This window comes from Lynx rufus, unplaced genomic scaffold, assembly GCF_022079265.1.
Source record: "Lynx rufus isolate CCGP_SWC_20201006 ecotype Redwood Valley unplaced genomic scaffold, mLynRuf1.p SCAF_7, whole genome shotgun sequence".
NCBI lineage: Eukaryota > Metazoa > Chordata > Mammalia > Carnivora > Felidae > Lynx > Lynx rufus.
Genome location: NW_025814889.1, coordinates 58,452,325 through 58,473,007, shown reverse-complemented (window position 1 = coordinate 58,473,007; position 20,683 = coordinate 58,452,325). Strand labels below are relative to the sequence as shown.

The 20,683-nt window shown below is 37.0% G+C and overlaps 1 protein-coding gene across 1 annotated transcript in view; it reads left to right on the top strand.

Annotated features, from left to right (window-relative positions):
* The window catches only part of DNAI7 (dynein axonemal intermediate chain 7), a 49,300-nt gene that overhangs the window by 17,475 nt on the left and 11,142 nt on the right, over positions 1–20,683 (top strand). Inside the window, exon 8 of the mRNA XM_047066832.1 lies at positions 18,314–18,389. Within this exon, the coding sequence (XP_046922788.1) occupies positions 18,314–18,389 (76 nt within the window). The remainder of the gene's footprint in view (positions 1–18,313; positions 18,390–20,683) is intronic.

Here is a 20,683-nt window from a genome sequence, read left to right as displayed (position 1 = left end):
TGGGATTTTCAAGCCACTTACTTTTTATGTTAGAATTAACTGTGTCTTTAGAATTTTTCAGAACTGAGTGGCTTTTACGTTTGGCCATAAACAATCTGCATTTTAGGAAGGTCCAGAAGTAGCAGGTTTTCCTACAAGTGCTAAGACACGATATGCATTGTTTTATTGGTTTATTTTCTTTAAACAGGGTTAAGAATTAGATTGAATACAAACTTGAAATCAGAATAGGAATTTATTAGATATTCCAAGAATAAATTTAATTGAAAAATTCCACTTTAGGGGCACCTGGGTGGCGCAGTCGGTTAAGCGTCCGACTTCAGCCAGGTCATGATCTCGCGGTCCGTGAGTTCGAGCCCCGCGTCAGGCTCTGGGGCTGATGGCTCAGAGCCTGGAGCCTGTTTCCGATTCTGTGTCTCCCTCTCTCTCTGCCCCTCCCCCATTCATGCTCTGTCTCTCTCTGTCCCAAAAATAAATAAACGTTGAAAAAAAAAATTAAAAAAAAAAAAGAAAAATTCCACTTTAAATATTACACCAGAATAAAAGATTATAAAGATTCTTTAGCAATATAGAAAATTGGATATGACATGATGATCAGTACAAAGACTAGTATTTAGAGTATGATTACGAGCATGTCAAAATGAAAAGGAATAGGGGAGGAGAACCCAGAAACTTGTATATAGCTGACATTTTAGAGAGGTGGGAAATGATTTGCTCTTTTAAAAAAATTTTTTTATGTTCATTTTATTTTTGAGAGAGAGAGAGACAAAGTGCGAGCAGGGGAGGGGCTGAGAGAAAGAGAGGGAGACACAGAATCCAAAACAGGCTCCAGGCTCTGAGCTGTCAGCACAGAGCCCGATGTGGGGCTCAAACCCACAAACTGTGAGATCATGACCTGAGCTGAGGTCAGTGCTCAACCGACTGAGCCACCCAGGCACCCCACAAATAATTTTCTCTTTAAAAATTCGTCACTTAAAGAAATGATCTTTGAGCAATCCTATAGCTTTAAAAAAAAAACAAAAAACTTAAAGCTTAAAAAAAAAAAAAGCTTAGGTAGCTTGGTAGCTTCACTAGAGTTCGTATTTCCTGTTATCCTGCCTTTCCTGAACATACGGGATGATTACACTCTTTACCACCTTGAAGTTAGGCATGACCATGACTTGCTTTACCTGATCAGATGTGAGTGGAAGGGACATACTGATTTCTAAAGGTGGGAAAAATAAAGAATGAGTAAATGGGCCCTGGACTTGACATTGTTTAGTATATGTGCTGCCGAAGCGAGCACTGGACTTGACATTGTTTAAATATGCAGTAAAAAAAGACCAAAATGAAAACCCATTAACTTAAAATTTGACAGGATTCATGGTTGAACATTCAGAACTGTTAGATGCAAAAAGTATCTGAAAATGTTTGATCTTGATCTGATTAAAAATATTGGATAATTTCTCTCCCCTCAGGTCCCTTGATTATATAATTAATGTTTTATGAAAACCCACCAGGATTTTATTCAAGAATTTCACATTTAAAAATTTTTAAATTAGAAAACATAATTTGATAGATTACTTGAATTTACATGGCTAACACAATTCTTTCTTATGCACATGTCTTTGTTAAAGGGGCCTCATGCAGTGATTTATTATGCTCTGTAAATGTTGGAAATAGTTACATCTAAAAAATGTAAGCATATAGGGACGCCTGGATGGGTCAGTTGGTTAAGCATCCAACTCTTCATTTCAGCTTATGTCAGCATCTTGCGGTTCGGTTCATGAGTTCAAGCCCTGTGTCGGGCTCTGCACTGACAGCATGTGGAGACTGCCTAAGATTCTCTGTCTCCCTCTCTCTCTGCCCTTCCTTCTGCTTGTGCTTAAGTGTATACACACACACACACACACACACACACACACACTCTCTCTCTCTCTCTCTCTCTCTCTGTCACAAAATAAATAAATGAATCAAAAAAATGTTTTTAATGTATAAGCATATAAATTCACTGACATACTCAACAGTGAAATTATGTATTTTTCTCAAGGCCTGTCATTTATTTCAGACAATAAGGAGTTATTTACAGTAAGGAGTGCTTTCCTTTACTTTCAGCAATTGAGCTCGAGGGTACCAAATGAAGACTTCCTCAGCTCAAATGGCTCTTACCAATGTGTTTACATTGGGTTTTTCTGTTATTATTTAATGTTTTATTGAACAGTTTCAACGACTAACTAACAGTATGCCAATACCTAATGTTGATAATGCCACAAAAGTAAACCTAGCAAAAGCATTCCACCCAGTGGTAAATTGCATGTTTTATGGAATGTTGAAGCTGTCCTCAAATAAGTAGTCTAGGAACCCCAGACTAGAGGTAGCAGGCAATTAGTGATATGGCAGAAACAGTTTTATTTTATGAAACTTCTCCACAGCCTAGGAAGCTTGGCTAACAATTGTGTGAATGGTAGATGGGGGAACCTGGCTGGAGGGAACTTTGTTATCAGGGGATTTGAAAAGAGAAAATTGCCTGAAAGATGAAAATAACATTAATTCACTTACCACCCCTATTTCCAGGAACCAAAACTCTTACCACACCCAACAGGCGTGTGTAGATGCTTCTGCACGTGTGCCCCATCATCCTTCCAAAACTGAGAAAGTTAATATGAATAGCGCTAAAGCATTCTTCCACAGAAGCAGAAGAAACCTGTAGTAATGGTCAAGTGTGCCAAGGCAGGAGGGAAAAGCCATTTCCTGTGCTGGGAGGCTTGGTGGGGTGGGGTCAAGTCAGGGGAGCAGTAATTGCTTAGAAGAATCCCTCAAGGCACTTGCTGTGCTGTGCTAGGTAACAAAAGAGAGAAGACAAACTTTAACAGTTGTCAACTGGGTCTACACTTGCCTCTAATTTTTGTAAATGTGAGTAGACTGCAGGGGGCAAAAATCACTGGATTTATAAAAAAGGATCAGCAGCTCAAGAGAGGAGGTCAAAGATAATTTGGTGGAATTGATGTGGGAAAAAAAAGTAAGAGAAATGGTAGAATGAAGTAAGAGGTTCAAACTCTATATAAATTTCCAGAAATCAAGAAGGGAAAGAATGAGTTTAGTATAATAATTGGCAGTGGAACAGCATATAAATTTTTATATTTCACTCTACAGACTAAAAAATACAGATTAGTTTGTTTTTATATTTAAAGCTTTAATCAAAGCTCAAAATGATAAAAGTATATGAGGAGAACACAGGGAAGTTATTTTATTATCTTTACTAAGGTCTTTCTTATCAGTGCATTAAAATCAAGACCATAAAAGGAGATTCACTGGATCCAAACATTTGGTTTTTTTATTTTTTTAATGTTTATTTACTTTTGAGAGAAAGAGACAGAGTGTGAGCAGGTGAGGGGCAGAGAGAGGGAGACAGAATCCGAGGCAGGCTCCAGGCTCTGAGCTGTCAGTCAGCACAGAGCTTGATGCGGGACTCGAACCCACAAACCACAATATCATGCCCTGAACTGAAGTCGGACGCTTAACCCACTGAGCCACCCAGCCATCCCTGGATCTAAACATTTGTATAGCCCAATAAACCTCACTATAAACAAATTTGAAAGATCATGAAATGAGAAAACTATTTCAACACATAAAACAAGGGGTTAGTATTTGAATCGAAAGAACTCTTACAAATTGGTAAGACAATTTCCTAATGTAAAATTAGGCAAAGGACTTGAGGAGGCAGATGAGAGAAGAAGTTTAACTAACCAATTGAAAAATGAGAAGATACTGAATCCAATAAGTGATCAAATTAGAAGCAACATTATATCCTGTCTTCTCAGATTGAGTATGAGGGGGAGGACTCATTTTTGCATACTGTTGTTAGAAATGTAAATTTGTATAATCTTTCTGAAGGACAATTTGGCACATGTAAATGTACCTATCAGTGATTTTAATTTTAGTAATTTGTTTTGAAATAATAGGACAAGTAAATAAAAATGTGCCACAGTGTTTATTGAGATATTTTTATAGTAGCAAATATAGTCCACAGATTAATTATCAAATAGTCAACAGTCAAATATTAGTAGTCATTCAAAATGATATCGATTTTATATACTTATAAACTTTTATGTACTTATAGATTTTATATACTTTAAATTTTAAATTTTTTAGATGTGATTGACATACCTATTAGCTTCAGGTGTATAACATCTATTTGATGTCTTTACTATGAAATAATTACCACGATAAGTCTAGTTAACATCCATCATCATACATAGATACAAAAATACAATTTTTTTTTTTGTGATGAGAACTTCTAAGATCTCTCTCTGCAATTTTCAAATATATAATACAGCATTGTTAATCATAGTCACCATGCTGTACATTACATCCCCAGGACTTATTTTATAATGGGAGTTTTGTACATTTTAGCCGTCTTCACCCATTTTACTCACCCCCACCCTTGGTAACTGCCAGTCTCTTCTATGTGTTTATGGATTTGTGTTTGTTTTTGTTTAGCTTCCACATACAAGATAATCCAATATTTGTCTTTCTCTTACTTCACATAATCCCTTCAGGGTCCATTTATGTTGTCACAAAAGGCAACATTTCCTTTTATATGGCTTAATAATATTCCATTGTGTGTATATACCATATTTTCTTTATACATTCATCTATCAGTGAACACTTAGGTTGCTTCTAGTACAGTCTTGATACTGTAAACAATGCTGTAGTGAACAGTGTATATATATTTTTTAAGTTGGCATTTTTTTTTTTAATTTTTTTTTTCAACGTTTATTTATTTTTGGGACAGAGAGAGACAGAGCATGAACGGGGGAGGAGCAGAGAGAGAGGGAAACACAGAATCGGAAACAGGCTCCAGGCTCTGAGCCATCAGCCCAGAGCCTGATGCGGGGCTCGAACTCCCGGACCGCGAGATCGTGACCTGGCCGAAGTCGGACGCTCAACTGACTGCGCCACCCAGGCGCCCCTTAAGTTGGCATTTTTATTTCCTTTGGATAAATACCCTAAAGTGGAATTTGCTGGATCATATGGTCACATGGTATCTCTATTTTTAATTACTTTGAGGAAGCTCCAGACTGTTTTCCATGGTGGCTGTACCAATTTACATTCCCACCAACAGTGCACAAGAGTTCCCTTTTCTCTATTTCCTCGTCAACCCTTGTTACTATCTTTTTGAAAATAACTAACAGGTAAGAGGTGATATTTCACTGTGGTTTTGATTTGCATTTCTCTGATGGTTAGTGATGTTGAATACCTTTTTATGTACCTGTTGGTCTATTTCATGTACCTAGAGGTCTTCTTTGGGAAAAGGTCTATTGAGATCCTCTGCCCATTTTTATATTGGATTGTTTCTTGCTATTGCACTATATAGATTCTTCATATATTTTGGATATTAACCCCTTATCAGATACGTGATTTGCAAATATTTTCTCCCATTTGGTAGGTTGCTTTTTTTTGTTGATTGTTTCTATAGAAGCTTTTTAGTTTGATGTAATCCCAATTGTTCATATTTGCTTTTGTTGCTTTTGCCTTTGGTGTCAAATCCAAAAAATTGTTACCAAGACCAATGTCAAGTTTACCACCTATGTTTTCTTCTAGGAGTTTTATGGTTTCAGGTCTTAGGTTCAAGTCTTTAGTTCATTTTGAGATAATTTTTGTGTATGATGTAAAGTGCTCCAGTTTCATTCTTCTGCATGTGACTGTCCAGTTTTCCCAGCACCATTTACTGAAGAGACTGTTCTTCTCTCATTGTATATTCCCAGGTCCTTTTCATAAATTAATTGACCAAATATGCATGGGTTTACTTCTGGTCTCTTTATTCTGTTCCATTTATATATGTGTCTGTTTTATGCCAATATGTTACTGTTTTAATTACTATAGCTTTATAATATAGTTTGAAATTAGGACATATGATGCCTCAGCTTTGTTCCTCTTTCTCAAGATTGCCTTGGTTATTCAGGGTCTTTTGTGGTTCCATACACATTTTAGGACTGTTTTTTTGTAATGCCATTGGAATTTTGATAGACTTCACATTGAATCTGCAGATAGCTTTGGACTACCTGTATCTGTATGGACTTTTTAACAATTTTAATTCTTTCAATCCATGAGCATAGAATATCTTTGCACTTATTTGTGTTTTTAATTTCTTTTATTAGTGTTTTATGGTTTTCAGTATACAAGTCTTTTGCCTCCTCAGTTAAATTTATTCCTCATATTTTATTCTTTTTTATAGAATTGTAATTGGATTATTTTCTTCATTTCTCTGATAATTTGTTTTTAGTGTATCGAAATGCAAGGGATATTTGTATACTGAGTTTGTATCCTGCAGCTTTACTGAATATGTTGATAAGTTCTAACAGTTTTTTTGTGTGTAGTCTTTAGGGGTCTTTCTATATGTAACAGGGTTTTCCTGTATATAATATCATGTCATCTGCAAATAGCATTCCTTTCCACTTGGAGGACTTACTTCTTTTGCTTGAAAGAATTGCCCTGGCTAGGACTTCTAATACCATGTTAAATAAAAGTGGTGAGAGTGGGCATCCTTGTTTTATTCCTGATCTTAGAGAAAAAGCTTTCAGCTTTTCAGTGTTGGGTATGATGGTTGTGGGCTTGTCATATATGGTCTTCATTATGTTGAGGTACATTCCCTCTATACCCACTTTGTTGAGAGTTTTTACAAAAAGTGGCTGTTAAATTTTTTTTAAATGCTTTTTCTGCATCTACTGAGATAATCATATGATTTTTATCCTTCATTTTGTTAATGTGCTATATTACATTGATTGATTTGTGGATGTTGAACCATTCTTGAATCTGTAATATATCCTACTCAATCATTGTGTATGATCCCTTTAATGTATTATTGAATTCAGTTTGCTAATGTTTTGTTGAGGATTTTTGCAACTATGTTTATCAGGATTATTGGCCTATAATTTTCTTATGGTGCTGTTGTCTGGTTTTGGTATCAGGGTAATACTGGCCTTATAAAATTAGTTTGGAAATGTTCCATTTTACTCTGTTGTTGGAAAGACTTTGAGAATGGTTGATGTTAATTATTCTTTAAATGTTTGGTAGAACTCATCAGTGAAGCCATCTGGTCCTGAATTTTTGTTTGTTAGGAAGTTTTTGTTTGTTTGTTTGTTTGTTTATTGAATTTCCTTACTGGCAATTGATTTGTTCAGATTTTCTATTTCTTCAGGATTCAGTCTTGGCAGGTTTATGTTTCTAGGAATATCCATTGCTTCTGGGTTGTATATTTTATTGGTGTATAATTGTTCAGTGTAGTCTCTTATGATCCTTCATATTTGTGGTATCAGTTATAATGTCTCCTCTTTCATTTCTGATTCTGAGTTCTCTTTTTTTCTTGGTAAATCTAGCTAAAGTTTTGTCAATTTGTTTTGTTTATCTTTTTAAAAAACCAGCTCTTAGTTTTATTGATATTTTCTATTAGTCTCATTTATTTCTGTTCTGATCTTTGTTATTTACTTCTAATTTGGGGCTTCATTTGTTCCTTTTCTAGTGCCTTGAGGTGTAAAGTTAGGTTGTTTATTTGGAATCTTTCTTGTTTCATGATATAGGTGTTTATTGCTATGAACTTTTCTGTTATAACTGCTCTTGTTGCATCTCATAGGTTTTGGTATGTTGTGTTTCTATTTTTATTTGTTTCAAGGTATGTTATTTAAATTTCTCAGTTGATTTCTTCTTTGACCCATTGGGTGTTCAGTAACATGTTGTTTAATCTCCACATATTTGTGGATTTTCCAGTTTTCTTCTTATAATTGATTTCTAGTTTCTTAACATTGTGACTGGAGAAGATGCTTGATATAATTGTAGTTTTCTTAAATTTCTTAAATTTATTTTCTCTAAATTTAAATTTAAATACAGGCTTATTTTGTGGTCTAGCATATGATCTGTACTGGAGAATGTTCCATGTGCACTGGAGAAGAATGTATACTCTGTTGTATTTGGATAGAATGTCCTGTATATGTCTATTAAGTTCATCTGGTCTAACATGCCATTTAAGGCATTTGTTTATGTCTGAATGATCTAGTCATTGGTGAAAGGGGGGAATTAAAGCCCCCTACTGTATTGTGTTGCTGCCATTTCTCCCTTTAGATCTGTTAATAATTGGTTTCTTTATTTAGGTGTTCCTATGTTGTATACACAAATATTTATAAGTGTTGTATATTATTGTTAGAGCGACCCCTTTATCATTATGTAATGACCTTTGTCTCTTATTAGTCTTTATCTTAAAGTCTATTTTGTCTGATAAAAGTATAGCTGTGTTATTTTTCTTTTGGTTTCCTTTTGCACGGGTATCTCTTTCCATCCCTTCACTCAGAGATTCACTTTAGTGAATCTATATAGATGGGTCTTCAGATTCCACATATGAGTGAAATCATATGATACTTTTCTTTCTCTGCCTGACTTATTATGCTTAGCATAATACACTCTAGTTCTATCCACGTTGTTGCAAATGGCAAGATTTTATTCTTTTTGATTTTCAAATAGTATTCCATTGTGCATGTGTGTACACACACACATATATACACATACATACACACACACACACACACACACACACACCCCACATCTTCTCTGTCCATTCATCAGTTGATGGACATTTGGGCTCTTTCCATAATTTGGCTATTTTGATATAGTGCTGCTATAAACACTGGGGTGCATGTGCCCCTTCAAATCAGCGTTTTTTTATCTTTTGGATAAATACCTACTAGTGCAATTGCTGGATCGTAGGACAGTTCTATTTTTAATTTTTTGAGGAAGCTCCATACTGTTTTCCACCAGCTCATGGCTCCACCAGTTTGCATTCCCACCAACAGTACAAAAGCATTCCCCTTTCTCAGCATCCTCGCCAACGTCCGTTGTTTCCTGAATTGTTAATTTTAGCCATTCTGACAGGTCTGAGGTGGTAACTCATTGTGGTTTTGATTTGTATTTCTCTGATGATGAGTGATGTTGAGTATCTTTTCATGTGTCTGTTAGCCATCTGGATGTCTTCTTTGAATCAGTTATCACTTTAACATTTCTTATAAGGCTGATCTAGTGGTGATGAACTCTTAACTTGCTTGTCTGGAAAACTCTGTCCTTCAATTTTGAATGACAACTTTGCCAGGTATTCTTAATTGGCAGTTTTTTTTCTTTTTAGCATAATAAATTGTAACATTCCCTTCTGGACGGCAAATTTTCTGCTGAAAAAATCTGATTGTTTTATGGGGGCTACCTTCTATGTAATGAAATATTTTTCTCTTGTTGCTTTTCAGGTTCTCTCCTTGTCTTTTACTTTTGACACTTTAATTATAATGTGTCTTAGTATGGGTCTCTTTGGGTTCATCTCTTTTGGAACTCCGTAGGCTTCCTGGATCTGGATGTCTGTTTCCTTTCCTAGAGTAGGGAAGTTTTCAGCCATTATTCCTTCAAATATGTTTCTACCCACTTCATTTTTCTCCTTCTGGGACCCCTATAATGTAAATGTTGGTCTGTGTCATGTCCATAAGTCTCTTAAGCTATCTCCACTTTGTCTCCCTCTCTTTTTTCTGCTCTGATTGGGTGAATTCCACAGTGAATACAATTCACTTATTGTATTCTTCAGCTCTGTGATTTCTATTCGACACTCTCATATTTTCTGTCCCTTGGTTGAAATTCTCACTTTGTTCATCCATTCTTCTCAAAAGCTCAAAAGCTTGGTGAGCATCTTTATGACCATTATTTTGAACCTTTATCAGGTAAGCCACTTATCTCCATTTCATTAAGGTCTTTTCTGAGGTTTTATCTTGTTCTTTCCTTTGGAATATACTCCTTTGTTTCTTCATTTTCCTTGCATCTCATTGTTGGTTTCTATGCATTGAACAGCCACCTCTCCCCATCTTGGAGTGTCCTCGTGTAGCAGATAAAATGTTTCATTCAAGCCTGCCCTAGCTCCTGGTTGTCTCTGCATCTTTTGTGATTGTCCAAGCAGCCAACTTTAGTTTTAGTGGCTCTCAGTAGTTGAGGATGTGCCAAGACCTATCAGTTTCCCAAAGGGGAGAGTCTCAGTCAGCACTTAGGTTCAGGCTAATTGGAAGCCAGGCCTTCAAGGCTGCGGCTTTTTAAAGTATGCAAATATACACCTTTCAGTGGAATACTGGGAGAAGGGTATTTTTGTTCCCTCTGAGCTGAGCCCTGGGGTGGTAGCCAGTTAAGAACTATTTTTTTCTTTGCAATGTTTCCTTATACTCATGAATACAAGCCCCTTTCACCACCAGACCCAGATGATCAAGGGGCACCCCCTGGGCAGCAGACACAAAACCCAGGGCACCAAATGCAAAATACAGGGCACCAGGCTTGTGTACAAGCTCTCTGGTAAATACTGGTGTTCTAGGGTGCAGTAGAGTAAGCCGAGTGCAGTGGAGAGAAAGTAGAGAGAGACTACCCTCTGCAGTTGCTGGGGAAGATTACAGTTGGCCCTAAAATGTGTGTTTAATTAGAAGCCTGCCCCTCAGGCCACAGCTATGAAGATAAGCTAATAGGCCTCTTTCACAAAAGACTAAGCTCCTGGGTTTGTTGGCTCTCTGCTGTGCCCTGGGGATAGTAGCTAGTTAAGAACGCTTTCTCCATTTGTTATAGTCTTGTGGGACCCTTGTGTGTAAGCCCTACTGGTAACCAGAGCCAGGCAATCTAGAGGTGTCCCCTGGGTGGTAGCTGCAAAAATCACACACAGAAAAAGGTTACAGGTTCCTTTCTGGGAGATCCTGGAACGTGGAGCTAGATAGCTAGGCAGAGGGCACAGAGATGGTGCCCAATGGCCTGTGTTTCTGAAGAGTAATTCAGTAGGCCCCTAGATGTATGTTAAATTAGATGCATTGCCCTCAGGCCTGTGCTTTAAGATAAGCAAATAAGCCTCTTTCATAGAAAGCCTGGGTGATTTTCAGTCAGCTTCTTCTGCACTGGGCCCTGGGGCTGGTAAGTCCCCACACAAGTTCCTTTTAACTTTTACTCAGTTTGCTATAGCTTCGTGGGTCTTATGAACGCTAGCTGTCAGAGGTAGGTGTTTCAGGGGCTGGTCTGTCAAGTGCCAGATGTGGGTGCAATCTGTGGCGTTAAAAGTTACGGTGCAAGAATTGGGGTTCAAATACTTCAGTCCTCAAGGAGACGATGGCATTTATGCATTCCCTCCTGATTGTGGGTCACTGCATGGAGGTGGCATTCCTGGAAAGATTATGTCTCAGCCTTTTCTACCCACTTTGATGTGGGTTTTTTTTTCTCATTCAGCCAATGTGTAGGAGTCACTCAGCTAGTTTTGGGCATCCCCCCAGTCCCAGAGGAAGCTTTCATATATAGCTGTAGTTTTGATGTATCTGTGGGAGGAAGTGGGTTCGGGATTCTCCTACATCACCATCTTGAACTAGAACCTATCCTACTTTTATGTGGAAAGATACCTAAAATGTATTATTAAGATATTTTTTCAAGTTAAAAAACCATAGTTGCAATAGGATTCTGGTTTTTGTGAGGGGGGAGGATTTTATTTGTTAATTCATAGAAAAGAATCTGGAAGCCTAGTCACCCAATAATGGGGAGTGTGAGAAAGGTCAGATGGTGCTGTTATCGGTGATATTTTATTTTCTTTACACTTCTGTGTTATTTGAATTTCCAGTAAGCAAGTACTGAACACACATTACTTTCCCACTAGGAAAAATGAAACCGTGTATTTCTGTTTGGCTTTAAAGGGAGAAATTTCATAAGCCTCTGTGATGATGCCCCATTTGCTATTTTATCATTTTGAAATTCTCTTCCACTCATCTTCCTCATCCACTTCACCTCCCTGTTCCTGATCTTTAAAAACTTACCTTAAATTTTACCTCCACAAGGTTTTCTCCTTCAGGCTAAATTAGATGTCTCTACTCCATTCTTATTATGTCTGATTATTAGAATTCTTACCTTAAACGGTAAATTATGATCTTGAGGACAAGAATATCTTGACAGTTTGTATTTACCATAAGCACAGAACCTCTTATATAGACAGGATAGGGGCTCAATAAATGTTCATTGAATAAATGAAGAAATAAGTGAATGAATGGATGGTTAAATGCACACTTGTCACTAGAGATTCTTGGGACCCTCTCCTCAGCATCTCTGATCCCTGTAATGATCTGACATAATACAAGTGGTGATAAGAAGGTTTCACTTCCATCACCACAGCACCTCAGGAAGCGTGCCCCCTTGCAGTCCAGTTGGAACTCAGAGTGAATTTGAAGCAATATTTATGGAGGGCAGGTAGGTTTGTATTCCTTTATAATCACAGCAGTATAGGGACCGTCATAACCCTAAATGTCATTCACAACACTTTTCTTTGTGTGGCTAGTATGTTCTAAATTTTTTAAACTGGCATGTAAATTCATGAAATTTAACTTGTATGTATCTATGTATCTGTGTTTATGTAAGAATATGTGTAAATTAGGGACTACCTGCAACATCAATAGGCAAACTTACTGTTTTGGTTTTAGAGGAAGAGATTTCGTTATTTTTACAACTTTTTTTTTTTAATTTAGGGTAAACAATTTACCTTTAAAATTTTAGGTTGGCATATTTTAATATAAATATATTTCCCATATCTTTTTAATGAATTTAGAAGCTGATTGCAAGGTAAATTATTAGTGTAATAGTGCAGGAATTTATTACCCAAAATACCTGAGTCGTGTGTCATTTGTGATCACAAGTTAAGTATTTAGTACCTTGTTAGAAAATTAAATCCCTTAGGGGTACCTGGGTGGCTCAATCAGTTAAGCATCTGATTTCAGCTCAGGTCACGATCTCACAGCTTGTGGGTTTGAGCCCCAGGTCAGGGACAGCTCAAAGCCTGGATGGAGGCTGCTTCAGATTCTGTGTGTGTCTCTCTCTCTGCCCCACCCCTGCTTGCGCTCTGTCTCTCTCTCTCTCAAAAAAAAATAAACATTAAAAGAATTTTTAAAAAAATTAAATCTCTTAGATTTAGAAGATCCAAATTCTTTTTTCATAGGTCTATTAAGAACTTTGCCACTAGAGGGCTCTTAATACCATATTTTAGTTAATTTAAATGTGTAATAATGATAATATATTAAAATTATAGGTAGTGGGTAATATTGTCTTCCCAATTTATATATCTTACAAAATTTTTATAAATGCCTATTTTAAATGTTACACATTTATGAGAAATTTTGTTTTTTTAGAATGATAATCACTTTCAGAAATGTTTTAGGGATCTAAAGGGTATCTTTGAACTTTGTGAGGTTCAAGTTAAAAATGGTCTTTGTCTTTAAGATACTCTAAACAGATACAAGATTTAACATAAATAGGAGATATATATGTAAAACATTTACTAAGTGGTACCTTCCATATGAAATTCAACATGATCATTTTTTTTAATGAGCTAGTAACAATCTTGTGGAGGAGGAGAGTAACGGTTGCCATGTATTCTCATATGTGCAACAAGAGAGATTATGGATGGGAGTTAAGAGATCAAATTTAATCCAAAAGAAAAATATTTTGAGTGAGTAGAATGAAAGTCTTCTCTGATGAGGTTACATTTGCCCTAAATCTTTTGATAGGCACGGAGGAGTTTAGAGGAGAAGGAAATTATTCTGGTTATGGGGGAAAGCATGAAGACATGAAATATCCTTAGAGATTTCTTTTTTTTTTTTTAATTTTTTTTTTTTCAACGTTTATTTATTTTTGGGACAGAGAGAGACAGAGCATGAACGGGGGAGGGGCAGAGAGAGAGGGAGACACAGAATCGGAAACAGGCTCCAGGCTCTGAGCCATCAGCCCAGAGCCCGACGCGGGGCTCGAACTCACGGACCGCGAGATCGTGACCTGGCTGAAGTCGGACGCTTAACCGACTGCGCCACCCAGGCGCCCCTTTAATTTTTTTTTTTTTAATTTCTTAGAGATTTCTTGGTATCATCATGGATAAATTTAAAGTCCATGAGAATAACCCATGTAAAAAATAGAGCATTAACATTCCACAGCCTTCAGCTTCCCACAAATTTACTTCAGCAACCCCTTTTCATGGTCATACTCTGGAACTGGTGCTTATGTCTTTACTCAACAAATATTTATTGAATGCCTATCTACATATGCTGGTGCTGTTCTGGCCCTCAGAGGACAGTGGTGAAAGGACCAGTGTGATTCCTGCTCTCATGATTTATATACAAGTCACGAGAAACCAACAATAAATAATCAAAACTGGAAAACAGCAGATAGTAATAAACGTCAGGCACAGAATTAAACAGGATTATGGGAGTGACTGATGGTGATTCCCATTGGGAGGTTAGGAAAGATTGGGTCGTTAGGGAAGGCTTACATGATGAGTTATTAAAGCTGAGAAAGACTGGAAGGAATCAGCTCTGTGATAAGGTAAAAATATTCTAGTCGGAGAGTACAATTACTACAAAGGCTGTAAGACAGAAATGAGTACCAGGAAGAAGGCCAGTGGTCTGACGTATGGTGGCAAGGAGGAAAGTGGCATGTGATGACATCAGAGAGGAAGGCAGGGCTTTACAGACCATGAGTAAGAAGTTAAATTGTAAATGCAATGGGAAACCATTAAAGAGTTGTAAGTGGGAGAGTGGCATGATCTGATTTTTAGCTCTGAAAGGTTTCCTGGCTACTATTGTGAGGCGCCAGAGTAGAAGCCCAGCATCTGGTTAAATAGCACTGGGGAGACATGAGAGGCAATGGTGCTTGGTTGAAGGTGGTGGTAAGAGACGTGGAAAGGTGGATACGTTTGGGATATGTTTTGGAGGTAAAATAAACAATCCTGCTGAATTCTTATTTGGGGAAACTAGGCAGATGGTGGTGCAATTTACTGAGATGCACAGTAATGGGCCGAACTTGTTGAGAGTGACAGTGACACAAGAGTTTTATTTTGGGAATGGTACTTTTGGGGACACACAAATGGAAATGTCAGGTAGGCAGATGTGAACCTGGAGTTCTGAGAAAAGTCAGACACAGCTGCCATGTCTCATGCAGGTTGAGCACTGCACTTCTAGAGTTGAATAGTACACAGATGGTGGCCTGAAGAGTGTCACTAGCATAAGTTTTGAAACCATTGACCTACAGATGGTATTAAAGCCACAGGAATAAACTCAGCAAACTCAGGATAATCAGCCTTAGCTTCTAGACAAAATGAAACAAATGATGCTGTATTTTCAAAATTCATCATTAATTGCTGATGAAGAACCAATTCCAACAACTTATTCTAAAGCTCTAAATTTAAATCACTTTTTGATGAAAAAATTGGATTTCAGGTCAATGAACTTTCTTCTCATAGATACTATTTTGAGGGACAACAGAATTCTAGACAGTCTATCAAATTTGTATTCAGTGCTGATGTTTTGGAGATGTGCAATATCAAAATCATCTGCTTCACTGACAATTGTTGATATCAGTCTCCTATGTTCTCTTCAAGTAATTTCATGATTTTTGTGGCTATTGATTGGGTTACTTATGTTTTTACATTTAAATCTTTTATCCATCTGGAATTTATTTTAGTGTCAAGTGAAAAGAATCTAAATTTATTTTACTTCAGATCTTAGCCAACTGTCTCAAAACATGTACCATATGAACCTAGGCTTTTCCTATTGATCTGAAATGCCAAATGCTAAATTCCCAAGTGGATCATGAGATGTGTTTCTGGAATCTCTATTCTGTTTCCACTGATCTTATTCATGATCAGACTGTTTTATATTAAACTCAAATCACATATATATTAAAAAAGATTTCCATATTACAGTATCTGCACATTTATCAAGTTGCAGTGAAAAATACTTTGCTAGTGTTCTATGAAGTTCTTCCCATATTATAAGTCATTTCCTGTATCTGTTAAGCCAAGGTCTCATTGAAAAGCTGATAAATTCCTATTGTTGCATGCTACAGTATTGTGGTTATCAAGGGGAAAGTTGTGTCGAGAAATCTAAATTCTTAGTTTTCCTACAAGGTTGGAAACCAATTTGGTCTAAACTCTGAAGAATTCTCAACTTTTTGAAGATGTAAATTGGAAAGCCTGACTTGCTTATTGGCCTCATACCTTTGGTATTTTTAATGATCATAATCCTTCCTGTAAGAAGGAAATGCAACTGGCTTTTTAATGGCAGATAATGTCCAAAGCCACCTGGATATCTATGGACACCTCAAATTCAACATATCCACAATTGAATTCATTATGTTTCCCCCAAACCTGTCCTTCCTCCTTGTCTTTTCCTGATAATCATATCACTGTCCACCTTATTACCTAAGCCAGACACCCGGAAATCAGTCTTCACCTGTCCTTTGCCTTCTATATCAAGTCACCATCCAAGTTATGTTGATTTTACCTCTGTGTCATCTCTCATACATGCTCCTTCTGATGACTCCGATTACTTCTACCTTTAGTTAGGCTCTGATCCTCTCACTCTTCACTAAACAGTGCATTCATCAGCTGACCACCAGAATAGTCTCTCCAAATGAAAATTTCTTCATGTCACTTTCCTGCTAAGTCTTTTGTGGGCTCTCTTTTACCCATAGGAGAAATTCTTGTCTTTAGAGTGGCATCTCAACTCTACACTCTGGCCTCTGCATCTCTCCAGCTTCACATCTTACACTCACTTAGCATGTCTCACCCCAACCTCACCTGACTACTTGGGGTGCTTGAAACTCTGTTTTGCTTCATGCCTTTCTGCCTTCACTCATGCTTGGAATTCTCTCCCACCATTTTTTGGGAAGACTTAATTATCTTTCAAGATTTAGTTCAAATTTTACCACCTTTGGATAGTATTTCCTCTCTTCACCCATCCAAGGGATATTTTGCTCACAGAACTGATTGTTCTTCCCTTGTACTCTTATGTGGACCCCCTGACCTTTTACTACAACACCCACAAAGCTGTATTAGAACTATTTGTTTACCTGTTTTCCTTAATAGACTGGGAGTGTCTTGAGTCAGGGACCTTGTCTTTTTTGTTGTTTATTCCTAGTATCTGACAATGCCTGTACAATTTAGGCACTCTATTAAAATTCTTTGAAGGGTGAGTTAGTAAATGAGAAGTTTCAGAGGTGCAATGGAAAGGGTTGGCAGAGAAATGCCATAGTGTTGAAACTGGTCAGGAGGAAGACACAAAGCAATACACTGACAATAAGGGAAAGGATAATGTACTAAGGGGGGCTTGGCTTTGTATGATGGTTGAGGATGAGAGGCATGATGGGATTAACTAGCTTTAAGCTTCTGACTAGAATTTGGGTACAAGGTTTTTCTATTGCTCTAGAAGTACAGATGCTATTTTGGGTCAAATGAAGTTTGCTGGATATCATCCAGTTTGCAAATATTAGCACACACATACCATATGTGTATATATAGATAGATAGATAGATAGATAGATAGATACACATATATACGTATGTATATACATATATACATATACATATATATACATATACATATATACATATATATACATATACATACATATATGTATGTATATACATATATACATACACATATATATACATATATATACATATATGCCATATATATATATATTTTTTTACAATAACAACACTGCATTTTTCTAGTGCTTTACTGTGTACAAAATTCTTTACTTCTATTATTTTATTTGACTCTTAGAACAGTTGTTTTCCTAAGCTTCGGTTTTCTTTCTTTGTAAAATGAAGATAATACTCACCTCTCAGGGTTGTTTGCAAGGTGTGTTGTGTGTCTGGCACACAGTTAAGCACCAAATATGTTGTTAGAGCAGGAATTTGAGGCCCCAAATGGTTAAATGTCTTGCTCAAGGTTGCGAAACTAAGTTAGTGGCAGATTTAGATATATATTCTAGATTTTATGTCTTCCTATTGTAATATTCATTTTACTATGCTATAGTATCTTTTACATTACTTGGTGCACGGTGTCTTTGGTTTCCTTGAGAGGCTTACCCAAATGCAGACTTTGGAATTACTCTATCAGAGAGCTGATTGCCAAGATCAAACAAAATCTAAAACTTGGCTAAAATCAAAATACAAATATAAATAATACTTCATAGCTTGCATTGCCTCCTAGTCTATTTTATAGTTGAGGGTTCTCATCAGAGAATCTGAGCAGGCTAATTCCTGTCCTCATGAGGTTCGATGGAGATGTGCTCCCATTTTAACTGATTTTTAAATTATTGTCGTTAAGTCCAGTTTTTATGCCAGAGCAAGTGTCAGTTCAGGGCCCTAGAATTAAGGTGGCAGGCCTCTGGAGTGGGAACTGGAGCAGAAAGAGAGTGAAGAGTGAATCTGGGCTGAAGCAGACACTGACAATCATACCCATCTGTCCTTGTGTTTTCCATAGAGTTTTGTCCAGGAAGAATCTGAAGCCACAAAATGTAAACTGGAGATGAAGTTATTAAGTGAGGCAGTTTTCGCAGGTATTCTAAATTATATTTTTAGAATTTAACTTTATTGGGATTTGTCTGCTTACAAGTGAAATGCAGGGTCATTATTAAAAAATTCAGATGTTGCAGAAATATGTTTGAAGTGAAAATCCTTCATAATCCCTCTTCTGAAATAACTAAGATTAACAAAAACTTCTCCTATTTGTATTTCTTCTCTCTATACCTCTCTTTTGATTTTTTTTTTAATTTTTTTTTTCAACGTTTTATTTTATTTTTGGGACAGAGAGAGACAGAGCATGAACGGGGGAGGGGCAGAGAGAGAGGAGACACAGAATCGGAAACAGGCTCCAGGCTCTGAGCCATCAGCCCAGAGCCCAACGCGGGGCTCGAACTCACGGACCGCGAAATCGTGACCTGGCTGAAGTCGGACGCTTAACCGACTGCGCCACCCAGGCGCCCCTCCTCTCTTTTGATTTTTAATGAAACCATGAAATGTCATACAAATGCTTGAAAATTACTTTTTTATCAATAATATTTGTTATGTTATAGAACGTTCTCCATACAAAGAACATAATATCTATTCTTCTTAAGTGAATGATACTCAACACTATCCTAAGTCAGAACACATTAATAACCTTACTTTTTTAGTAGCTGTATAATTCCATCCAGTAATGGAATGTTATTTAAATCTTTATTGATAGTGGGGCGCCTGGGTGGCGCAGTCGGTTAAGCGTCCGACTTCAGCCAGGTCACGATCTCGCGGTCCGTGAGTTCGAGCCCCGCGTCGGGCTCTGGGCTGATGGCTCAGAGCCTGGAGCCTGTTTCCGATTCTGTGTCTCCCTCTCTCTCTGCCCCTCCCCCGTTCATGCTCTGTCTCTCTCTGTCCCAAAAATAAATAAACGTTGAAAAAAAAAAAAAATTTAAATCTTTATTGATAGTAAGTTTATTTCTAATTTTTCATTATTACAAACCATGTTGTGATGAATATTCACACACACACACACAACCATAAATTGCTCAACACTTTTTCTTTTTAATTTTTTTTTCAATGTTTTTATTTTATTTTTGGGACAGAGAGAGACAGAGCATGAACGGGGGAGGGGCAGAGAGAGAGGGAGACACAGAATCGGAACCAGGCTCCAGGCTCTGAGCCATCAGCCCAGAGCCTGACGCGGGTCTCGAACTCCCAGGACCGCAAGATCGTGACCTGGCTGAAGTCGGACGCTTAACCGACTGCGCCACCCAGGCGCCCCATCTCAACACTTTTCTATTAAATTTTATCTTGGAAAATAGCAATTGGAGCTAGTTAAAAATATCAAAATGATAGCGATATCTAATTTGCAAATATTTTAGTTTGAGATTTATGTGCATCACTTCCCAGTAACTTCTAAGGAATTCATTTTTGATAGGTTTTTTTGCATATTTTTCATAATGGACTTCTTGTCTACTTCACTTCTTCCAACACGCTTTTCTTTCAGCAGCCAAATAGTTTTATATCTTTATAACTTTTCTATAACCCTGAGGAGGTAGTTTTCCTGTTAGAGATAGGATACTATAGTCAATTCGTGAATATCTGTCAATAATACTGAGGTTTTCTACATGGTGATCCCCAAATAATATATATCCTAAATGTTTAAATTTGGATACAGTATTCTTTGTTTCTTTTTATGTAAATGGATGATTAGATACATTTAAAATTTTTAAGTCTGCATTTTATTGAAGTTATACAAGGGGGAAAAAGCAATTGCTTAAGTGGAATTTGCTTTGCATATTGTCATTCATTATCAGTGCTTGATCTCCACGGATTAAATTCAGTGAGTCCTCAGTATGCTTCCTTTTATGAGAGAGGAAAACCGTAATGATAAATAATAAGACTAACAGTTCCTAAGTTTTACTGGGTGTCTGGTACCAGTTCTACACTTTTTACATGTATTAACTCACAAATTCCCCCAATTCAATAAGTTAGACACTAATATCTCTTTTGTAGAGGAAGGGAAGAGAAGACATGTTAATTAGCATATCTTGCAATAAGGTCATACAGCTAGTTAAGGGTGGAATCAGATCCACCACTTATAAGTGATCTGATTTCCCTTTCTTATCCATTGTACTACATTGAAAGATTTTGGGTGACAGGTGGGAATGGTCCTCATGACATGTGACTTAAAATATTCCCTTGATTTTGCACTGAGAATTACGGAATTATAGAATTTCCCTGTAAAATATCTAAACAGAAGGGATTAGCCAATACGGTTTTTTTCACTTTTAAGCCTCTGTGACCCCCCCTTTTTTTTATGAGCTGGGCTTATTTTTGTTGAAAAAGAATTAGC